Genomic DNA, 11,580 nt, shown 5'->3' on the forward strand with positions numbered 1-11,580 from the left:
ACATAGGGCAGGATATTGTAGACTAGGATAACATAGGGCAGGATATTGTAGACTAGGATAACATAGGGCAGGATATTGTAGACTAGAACTGGTCAGGATAGAATAGAAGAGCAGAGGTAAGGTGGTCGTCCTGGAGAGCAGACACGATGGACCCCCCCGGGCTATGCTGTGACGTGGTTTGGCACATCTCCCAGAACTAGGAGGAGGATTTCTGCTGTATAATGGGATCCAGTCCACACAGAAGTCCATGTTGGGTTCCTATGGACATTGTGGGTCTGTGGTGGGACCTGTACATGGGTGGTCAGACATGGAGGGTCTCTATACCCAGAATTGCTCCTCAGCCTAGGGGAGAGCTGTATACACTTCCCTGCTGCCATCCAGGACTCCAGATCCCGACATTCACACCTCACAGCTCCACCAATTAGTCTCCATAATCTTCATCAGTAACACAAGGACCACACTAATCATTGTGGGACCGCAGAGGACTCCGATTCCCGTCCTAATGACCCTCTTCATCATGGAAATGAAGTGTAAAGTGCAGTGATTGGGGGGGGGGGGTTAAGGGGGAACCACTGAGAAACAGGTCCCGTCCTAGGACTACCCCAGACCAATATACAGAGGAAACATCCAGGCAGGACAACGCAGAGAGGAACCTTCCCAATATAGTAGTGTGCGACTGTGGGGGAGGGGACATTAGAGTGTAAGCTCCTCTGGTACAGAGACTGATGTGACTGTGGGGGAGGGGACATTAGAGTGTCAGCTCCTCTGGTACACAGACTGATGGGACTGTGGGGGAGGGGACATTAGAGTGTAAGCTCCTCTGGTACAGAGACTGATGTGACTGTGGAGGAGGGGACATTAGAGTGTAAGCTCCTCTGTACAGAGACTGATGTGACTGTGGGGGAGGGGACATTAGAGTGTAAGCTCCTCTGTACAGAGACTGATGTGACTGTGGGGGAGGGGACATTAGAGTGTAAGCTCCTCTGGTACAGAGACCGATGTGACTGTGGGGGAGGGGACATTAGAGTGTAAGCTCCTCTGGTACAGAGACCGATGTGACTGTGGGGGAGGGGACATTAGAGTGTAAGCTCCTCTGGTACAGAGACCGATGTGACTGTGGGGGAGGGGACATTAGAGTGTAAGCTCCTCTGGTACAGAGACTGATGTGACTGCGGGGGAGGGGACATTAGAGTGTAAGCTCCTCTGGTACAGAGACTGATGGGACTGTGGGGGAGGGGACATTAGAGTGTCAACTCCTCTGGTACAGAGACTGATGTGACTGTGGGGGAGGGGACATTAGAGTGTCAGCTCCTCTGGTACAGAGACTGATGTGACTGCGGGGGAGGGGACATTAGAGTGTAAGCTCCTCTGGTACAGAGACTGATGTGACTGGGGGGGAGGGGACATTAGAGTGTAAGCTCCTCTGGTACAGAGACTGATGTGACTGTGGGGGAGGGGACATTAGAGTGTAAGCTCCTCTGGTACAGAGACTGATGTGACTGTGGGGGAGGGGACATTAGAGTGTAAGCTCCTCTGGTACAGAGACTGGTGGGACTGTGGGGGAGGGGACATTAGAGTGTAAGCTCCTCTGGTACAGAGACTGATGGGACTGTGGGGGAGGGGACATTAGAGTGTAAGCTCCTCTGGTACAGAGACTGATGGGACTGTGGGGGAGGGGACATTAGAGTGTAAGCTCCTCTGGTACAGAGACTGATGGGACTGCGGGGGAGGGGACATTAGAGTGTAAGCTCCTCTGGTACAGAGACTGATGGGACTGTGGGGGAGGGGACATTAGAGTGTAAGCTCCTCTGGTACAGAGACTGATGGGACTGTGGGGGAGGGGACATTAGAGTGTCAGCTCCTCTGTACAGAGACTGATGTGACTGGCTCAGTGATCTCTGTACAGCACTGCGGTATAAATCTGGGAAATGAATACAACGTAGATGATAGCCATATAGCAGGTCACACAGGCGGGTTAGCGGCGCACAAAGCGTTGATGCCTTCAGCATGGCAGTAGGGAGCGGAGGGGAGCGGAGGAGAGTGGAGGGGAGCGGAGGGGAGCGGAGGGGAGCGGAGGGGAGCGGAGGGGGTGCAGCGTCTGTCTGCCATAATGTTACACTCCCAGCCATCATACCCCGCAATGTGCGCCGATCTGGTTTTAAAGTGATCCATATGCTGCTTTGCAGACATATGGCGACATTCCTTTCTGGTGGGAATTTTGTGTTTCTTCTAAACTTGTTGTTGCAACACACCATCTATATCCCAGAAGCAGCCTTTGATGTCAGGAGAGGGAGCAGCGTTCAGATAGAGGGATGAAATAACTGGGCTTGGGGGGGGGGGGAGCAAATAGGTCATGTTTTCCCTCTCCGGATTAAAGAGAAAAGGACGTTTGATGTGCTTCGGATATATTCAATTTCCAGGAACACGAATGATGAGTAACTTGTATCAGAAAGATTATATCATCTTTGTATTATTTCCTCCTTCATTAGAATGACTAAGATCTTCTAGAAGTTGGAAAGTCACAATGAACTTGGCACTTAAAGGGGCATTCCCGCTTATACTGCCACAAAAAAGACCATCTATGGCAGATTTTCTCAACCTTTTTACCCCAAAGGAACCCTGAAAATAATTTTCAATTGTCTGGGAACCCGTTATGATTAGCCAATTGGGGGCCATAAGGAAAATGTCCCTTACATTGGTGGTCACTGGAACAAATGACCCCTTACAGTGCTGGTTAGAATGCCACCCTTACAGTTAGCTAAAAAGATTATTGGTGTCATTCTATTGATCTGCCAAGTGGCAATCAACCTGGAACTATGAAGGCACCATAAGATGGAAGGTCAACTAACCACAGCTCAAGGAACCCCTAGCAACCTCTGGTGGAACCCTATGGTTCCACAAAACCCTGTTTGATAATGAAGGCACCATAAGATGGAAGGTCAACTAGCCACAGCTGAAGGAACCCCTAGCAACCTCTGGAGGAACCCTATGGTTCCACAAAACCCTGTTTGATAATGAAGGCACCATAAGATGGAAGGTCAACTAGCCACAGCTCAAGGAACCCCTTGCAACCTCTGGAGGAACCCTATGGTTCCACAAAACCCTGTTTGATAATGAAAGCACCATAAGATGGAAGGTCAACTAGCCACAGCTCAAGGAACCCCTAGCAACCTCTGGAGGAACCCCATGGTTCCACAAAACCCTGTTTGATAATGAAGGCACCATAAGATGGAAGGTCAACTAGCCACAGCTCAAGGAACCCCTAGCAACCTCTGGAGGAACCCTATGGTTCCACAAAACCCTGTTTGATAATGAAGGCACCATAAGATGGAAGGTCAACTAGCCACAGCTCAAGGAACCACTAGAAACCTCTGAAGAAAACTGAAAAGAATAGGCGCTGTGGAAATTGCTCTCAGTCAAGCACGTTAATGAAGCTGCATCTTTATTAAGTGAGATAAAGTAGCAAATATAATAAAATTTGACCAGCTTGAAGTGAACAGTGTGACTCCAATGGACGGCCCATCCGCTCTGAAGGATCTGAGCTGAGATAGGAGAATGTTCCTGTTGGCTATGAATCACATGTTGTCAGCGTACCGGCATCCCGGGTAGCGTCATCACAGCAAGCGAAGGGCGGAAGGCAGTGTCCGGCATCGGTTTCAGCCCGGGAGCGTGTGAAGGGTTACCAAGACTTTTCGGTTCTCTTCATCATGCAAATCATTAACAAGGCAGAAGTGGTGAACTCATGATCAACTGTTCACATGCTTCCACCTGCAGTGGGCTCTCTGCGCTCAATTGTATGAGTTAACCTCTGAAGAAACTTTATGGTTCCACAGAACCCTGGTTGGGAATGAAGGCACCATGAGAAGGAAGGTCAACTAGGCACAGCTCAGGGAACCCCCAGCAACCTCAAGAGGAACCCCATGGTTCCACGAAACCCTGTTTGAGAATGAAGGCACCATTCGATGGAAGACCAATTAGCCACAGCTCAAAGAACTCCTAGCAACCTCTGGAGAAGCCCTATGGTTCCACAGAACCCTGGTTTTAAAATGGTCAGGTTCATGGACCATTGATTCATTGACCCTGGTTAGATGGTCAACTAGCCACAGCTGAAGGACCCCCTAGCAATCTCCATGGAAGCCCTATGGTTCCACGTAACCCTGGTTGAGATGGTCAGGTTCAATGATCATTTAGTAATTGATCCCGGATGGAAGGTCACATAGCAACAGCTTTAAGAACCCCTAGCAACCTCTGGAGGAACTCAATAGTTCCACAGAAACCTGGTTGAGAATGGTCAAGTTCATTGACCATCGATTCATTGATCCTGGTTGGAAGGTCACCTAGCCACAGCAAAAAGACCCCCTAGCAACCTATGGAGGAAATGTATGGTTTAATGGAACCCTGGTTGAGAATGTCTGATCTATAGTTTGTGTGAAGACCAAAACCCTGATCAGTGAACTATTATCCATTGAAAATCTTTGGATGAAAACAGAAGAGACTGTCAGCCTACTGATATGCTGGACAAAGAGGACCGTGACCACACGAAAACCTGTCTAATCTAAAGCAAAAATGATTTCTTTCCATTCTGGATGGAGTAAAAAATGGTTAATAGTGAGGAAAATTTCCACTAAGCTGTCACTGGAAAAGGTGTCCCCATTGGAAGACTTCCCTCTATTCCTCTTCTGGTGACAACTATAAATTTCAGATTCCCCCTCTCTTTCTGTACCAAGACAAACAGAGAGGATGAATCTCCAAGATGTAAAATAGGGGGCTGGGTATGGCTACAGATAGATCTGTTGCATTGGCCAAGGGTACCCTGAAGGAATATGTGGAGAATGCACTCCTGAAAAAGGAAGTTCAGCTTACTGCAAAATTCATGTGTTGACCAGGGTGAACCTCCCCAACGACACAGACAGCAAAAGAGCCGTCCAAAATTGTGTTTAAAGAAACAAGAATTATGAAATATTGACATTCAGGGACCTGTGGAGGATCAGACGCTGGAAGGCTCTAGAAGTCCCTGGAAATCACAGAGCTGGGAGTATGGTGGTTGTCATGGGATATAAGTGATGGCAGTACAGACACAACATTCTGACCACATCCTCCGCCACTTTCTAATCTCCACTTCCACAATCGTTTCCCATCTCCACAGTGTTGGGCAGATGAAGGGACGGGCCCTGGGTCCCTGCTAGACGGCGACTCTGGGGCCCCTGTGATGGATGTTTTAAGGTAAGATGGCAATTATAACCTGCTGATAGGCATCAGATTCATAGAGCCTCCTCCATAATTGTAGGGCACATCGGGCAAAGTGAGCTTCTCTGACGGCTGAAAACATAAACATGGGAAACCTCAGCCGTGGGTCGTGCGAGGACGGAGTATTTCTGGAACAACGTCAGTCCTAGGAAACTTTACAGATGTCCACAACACATTTCTGTAGCTTGCCGTTCTGGTCAGGAAAATGGCCGGACACGACTACTAGAAAACATTCTATGGATGACACCACCGGGCCACAGCAAACCTTGGTGGACCTCACACACCGGTTGGGTGAACGTTCTTCTCTCAGGTTACACCTTCCACAGATTAACCTGCATCTTCTTCAGGCATACAACGATTATTGTGGTATGACGGGCTAGTGGGAGAATGACTGTGGATGGAAGGACAAAAGGGGTGCTCAACTCTCACCTGATAGTCTGCCATGTTGGGACACGCCGCATTCACTATGGACCTCTGTGGAATGTAAACAAATATCCTCCAGATAATGTCTCTATGGACCTCTGAGGAATATAAACAAAGAGCCTCAAGAAAATGTCACTATGTACCTCTGTAGAATATAAACAAAGACCTCCCAGAGAATGTCACTATGTACCTCTGTAGAGTATAAACAAAGACCTCCCAGAGAATGTCACTATGTACCTCTGTAGAGTATAAACAAAGACCTCCCAGAGAATGTCACTATGTACCTCTGTAGAATATAAACAAAGACCTCCCAGATAATGTCACTATGTACCTCTGTGGAATGTAAACAAAGAGCCTCCTGATAATGTCTCTATGTACCTCTGTAGAATATAAACAAAGACCTCTCAGAGAATGTCACTATGTACCTCTGTAGAATATAAACAAAGACCTCCCAGAGAATGTCACTATGTACCTCTGTAGAATATAAACAAAGACCTCTCAGAGAATGTCACTATGTATCTCTGTAGAATATAAACAAAGACCTCTCAGAGAATGTCACTATGTACTTCTGTAGAGTATAAACAAAGACCTCCCAGAAAATGTCACTATGTACCTCTGTAGAGTATAAACAAAGACCTCCCAGAGAATGTCACTATGTACCTCTGTGGAATATAAACAAAGACCTCATAGAGAATGTCACTATGTACCTCTGTGGAATATAAACAAAGACCTCCCAGGGAATGTCACTATGTACCTCTGTAGAGTATAAACAAAGACCTCCCAGGGAATGTCACTATGTACCTCTGTAGAATATAAACAAAGACCTCCCAGAGAATGTCACTATGTACCTCTGTAGAATATAAACAAAGACCTCCCAGAGAATGTCACTATGTACCTCTGTAGAATATAAACAAAGACCTCCCAGAGAATGTCACTATGTACCTCTGTAGAATATAAACAAAGACCTCCCAGGGAATGTCACTATGTACCTCTGTAGAATATAAACAAAGACCTCCCAGAGAATGTCACTATGTACCTCTGTAGAATATAAACAAAGACCTCCCAGAGAATGTCACTATGTACCTCTGTAGAATATAAACAAAGACCTCCCAGAGAATGTCACTATGTACCTCTGTAGAATATAAACAAAGACCTCCCAGAGAATGTCACTATGTACCTCTGTAGAATATAAACAAAGACCTCCCAGAGAATGTCACTATGTACCTCTGTAGAATATAAACAAAGACCTCCCAGAGAATGTCACTATGTACCTCTGTAGAATATAAACAAAGACCTCCCAGAGAATGTCACTATGTACCTCTGTAGAATATAAACAAAGACCTCCCAGGGAATGTCACTATGTACCTCTGTAGAATATAAACAAAGACCTCCCAGGGAATGTCACTATGTACCTCTGTAGAATATAAACAAAGACCTCCCAGGGAATGTCACTATGTACCTCTGTAGAATATAAACAAAGACCTCCCAGAGAATGTCACTATGTACCTCTGTAGAATATAAACAAAGACCTCCCAGAGAATGTCACTATGTACCTCTGTAGAATATAAACAAAGACCTCCCAGGGAATGTCACTATGTACCTCTGTAGAATATAAACAAAGACCTCCCAGAGAATGTCACTATGTACCTCTGTAGAATATAAACAAAGACCTCCCAGAGAATGTCACTATGTACCTCTGTAGAATATAAACAAAGACCTCCCAGAGAATGTCACTTCTAGAGGCAGACACTGGGAGCGGTAAATGTACGCAGTTTGTGATCACAAACATTCAATGAGCGCAGAATAGGAAGAGTGACATAAATGTCTGTTTTGCAGGCCGATGGCGAGGAGTTGAGCTGTTCTGATGTGACGCTGTGGAGGTTTACATTTGAAGAAGTGCAGTGAGGTTGCAGCAGCCTGGGGCCCCGTACTGAGCTGATTGCTGGCGTCGGGGGTCCTGATAAATGGAGGAATTGTGGCTATTAATGAGGGGAAGGCGGTGTAAATGAAGTGCTGTGGTTGGGATGGGACAGGCGGTTAGTGGTGGGAACCCGGGAGGCTCTGGCACCCCTCTGCCATGAATGATGGCAATGGTAACGGGTCCCCTTGATTGATGACGTCTGCCTGAGTCTACCAGGGGCCACACAGTGTGGAAGTGTCTCGGCCATCTCGCCTTATGGCGGCATTATGGAAAGTCTCTCCGATGTGAAGGAGTCAGACGGCCACCATCCGGCTCTGTGGAGTCACTCTTCTAGAAACTGCTGATGGCGATTAGGAGAAACATTTACATCCTATGAAAGAATGATTGTCATCCGGAGAAATGCAGAGATGGTCCCGCTTATCATCACCCTACATCAAAGAGATCCATCGTCCAATCCAACCACACAGGAGGGTCAGAGACTGCGGACACAGTACAGGAGACGGTCAGAGACTGCGGACACAGTACAGGAGACGGTCAGAGACTGCGGACACAGTACAGGAGATGACCAGAGACTGCGGACACAGTACAGGGGATGACCAGAGACTGCAGACACAGTACAGGAGATGACCAGAGACTGCAGACATACTACAGGAGATGACCAGAGACTGCGGACACAGTACAGGAGACGGTCAGAGACTGCAGACACAGTACAGGAGATGACCAGAGACTGCAGACACAGTACAGGAGACGGTCAGAGACTGCGGACACAGTACAGGAGATGACCAGAGACTGCAGACATACTACAGGAGATGACCAGAGACTGCGGACACAGTACAGGAGATGACCAGAGACTGCGGACACAGTACAGGAGATGACCAGAGACTGCGGACATAGTACAGGAGATGACCAGAGACTGCGGACATAGTACAGGAGACGGTCAGAGACTGCAGACACAGTACAGGAGACGGTCAGAGACTGCGGACACAGTACAGGAGATGACCAGAGACTGCAGACACAGTACAGGAGACGGTCAGAGACTGCGGACACAGTACAGGAGACGGTCAGAGACTGCGGACACAGTACAGGAGACGGTCAGAGACTGCAGACACAGTACAGGAGATGACCAGAGACTGCAGACACAGTACAGGAGACGGTCAGAGACTGCGGACACAGTACAGGAGACGGTCAGAGACTGCGGACACAGTACAGGAGATGACCAGAGACTGCGGACACAGTACAGGAGACGGTCAGAGACTGCGGACACAGTACAGGAGACGGTCAGAGACTGCGGACACAGTACAGGAGACGGTCAGAGACTGCAGACATAGTACAGGAGACGGTCAGAGACTGCGGACACAGTACAGGAGACGGTCAGAGACTGCAGACATAGTACAGGAGACGGTCAGAGACTGCAGACATAGTACAGGAGACAGTCAGAGACTGCGGACATAGTACAGGAGATGACCAGAGACTGCGGACATACTACAGGAGATGACCAGAGACTGCAGACACAGTACAGGAGATGACCAGAGACTGCAGACATAGTACAGGAGATGACCAGAGACTGCAGACACAGTACAGGAGATGACCAGAGACTGCGGACATACTACAGGAGATGACCAGAGACTGCAGACACAGTACAGGAGATGACCAGAGACTGCAGACATAGTACAGGAGATGACCAGAGACTGCAGACACAGTACAGGAGATGACCAGAGACTGCAGACATAGTACAGGAGATGACCAGAGACTGCAGACACAGTACAGGAGATGACCAGAGACTGCAGACATAGTACAGGAGATGACCAGAGACTGCGGACACAGTACAGGAGATGACCAGAGACTGCGGACATAGTACAGGAGATGACCAGAGACTGCGGACATAGTACAGGAGATGACCAGAGACTGCGGACACAGTACAGGAGATGACCAGAGACTGCGGACATAGTACAGGAGATGACCAGAGACTGCGGACAGTACAGGAGATGACCAGAGACTGCGGACACAGTACAGGAGATGACCAGAGACTGCGGACACAGTACAGGAGATGACCAGAGACTGCGGACACAGTACAGGAGATGACCAGAGACTGCGGACACAGTACAGGAGATGACCAGAGACTGCGGACAGTACAGGAGATGACCAGAGACTGCGGACATACTACAGGAGATGACCAGAGACTGCGGACACAGTACAGGAAATGACCAGAGACTGCGGACACAGTACAGGAGATGACCAGAGACTGCGGACACAGTACAGGAGATGACCAGAGACTGCAGACACAGTACAGGGGATGACCAGAGACTGCGGACACAGTACAGGGGACGGTCCCCCCAATTTTAGGGGACACGGTTCTGGCAGGTAGAGCAGGCCTGTGTCTAATGTTGATGAAGATTCTGACATTGTTAATGTTACATTGTTGCTCTCCTATATTGTCTCATTAACACCCAGCAATGATTTCTGTCACATGGACCCGGGACAATCACTACACATCACACGGTCTCTACCTTCATTGCCTTCTCATTCTCCTTCATTAATTTCCTCTTGTCTCCATCATGATTCCTGGCAGCTTCCTGCAACCTCTTCTCCATACTGAGCTGCTGCCGGCCGTTCTCCTCCCTCAGGGATGACACAGAGGCCTGAAGATCACAAACCACCTACAGAGGAGAGAAACGCGTCAGTGAAGACCCCAGGAACAGAGGGAGCACAGGACACAGAGGAGAGAAACGCATCAGAGAGAAGACCCCGGAGACAGAGAGAGCAAAGGACACAGAGGAGAGAAACGCATCAGAGAGAAGACCCCGGAGACAGAGAGAGCACAGGACACAGAGGAGAGAAACGCATCAGAGAGAAGACCCCGGAGACAGAGAGAGCAAAGGACACAGAGGAGAGAAACGCATCAGAGAGAAGACCCCGGAGACAGAGAGAGCACAGGACACAGAGGAGAGAAACGCATCAGGGAGAAGACCCCGGAGACAGAGAGAGCACAGGACACAGAGGAGAGAAACGCATCAGAGAGAAGACCCCGGAGACAGAGAGAGCACAGGACACAGAGGAGAGAAACGCATCAGGGAGAAGACCCCGGAGACAGAGAGAGCACAGGACACAGAGGAGAGAAACGCATGAGGGAGAAGACCCCGGAGACAGAGAGAGCACAGGACACAGAGGAGAGAAACGCATCAGAGAGAAGACCCCGGAGACAGAGAGAGCACAGGACACAGAGGAGAGAAACGCATCAGAAGACCCCGGAGACAGAGAGAGCACAGGACACAGAGGAGAGAAACGCATCAGAGAGAAGACCCCGGAGACAGAGGGAGCACAGGACACAGAGGAGAGAAACACATCAGAGAGAAGACCCCGGAGACAGAGAGAGCACAGGACACAGAGAGAGCACAGGACACAGAGGAGAACTACACCGACTGTACACAGCCATACAAAATACTCTGCACTGCTGGAGGACTCCGCTCCTTCCTCTATAACTCTCCTCTCCTGGAGGACTCCGCTCCTTCCTCTATAACTCTCCTCTCCTGGAGGACTCCGCTCCTTCCTCTATAACTCTCCTCTCCTGGAGGACTCCGCTCCTTCCTCTATAACTCTCCTCTCCTGGAGGACTCCGCTCCTTCCTCTATAACTCTCCTCTCCCGGAGGACTCCGCTCCTTCCTCTATAACTCTCCTCTCCCGGAGGACTCCGCTCCTTCCTCTATAACTCTCCTCTCCTGGAGGACTCCGCTCCTACCTCTATGACTCTCCTCTCCTGGAGGACTCCGCTCCTTCCTCTATAACTCTCCTCTCCTGGAGGACTCCGCTCCTTCCTCTATAACTCTCCACTCCTGGAGGACTCCGCTCCTTCCTCTATGACTCTCCTCTCCTGGAGGACTCCGCTCCTTCCTCTATGACTCTCCTCTCCTGGAGGACTCCGCTCCTTCCTCTACAGCTCTCCTCTCCTGGAGGACTCCGCTCCTTCCTCTATAGCTCCCCTCTCCTGGAG

The 11,580-nt window shown here is 49.1% G+C and overlaps 1 protein-coding gene across 1 annotated transcript in view; it reads right to left on the reverse strand.

Annotated features, from left to right (window-relative positions):
• LOC149429402 (centrosomal protein of 112 kDa-like) overlaps positions 1-11,134 on the reverse strand; it is a 30,081-nt gene extending 18,947 nt beyond the window's left edge. Inside the window, exons 1-2 of the mRNA XM_089666453.1 lie at positions 11,027-11,134; positions 10,099-10,248 (exon numbers count right to left, since the gene is read on the reverse strand). Coding sequence (XP_089522579.1) covers positions 10,099-10,182 — 84 coding nt within the window. The 5' untranslated portion in view covers positions 10,183-10,248; positions 11,027-11,134. The remainder of the gene's footprint in view (positions 1-10,098; positions 10,249-11,026) is intronic.
• Positions 11,135-11,580: the final 446 nt, after the last annotated feature.

Source organism: Staurois parvus, unplaced genomic scaffold, assembly GCF_062004578.1.
Source record: "Staurois parvus isolate SC_StPar_1 unplaced genomic scaffold, SC_StPar_1.0 ptg002717l, whole genome shotgun sequence".
NCBI lineage: Eukaryota > Metazoa > Chordata > Amphibia > Anura > Ranidae > Staurois > Staurois parvus.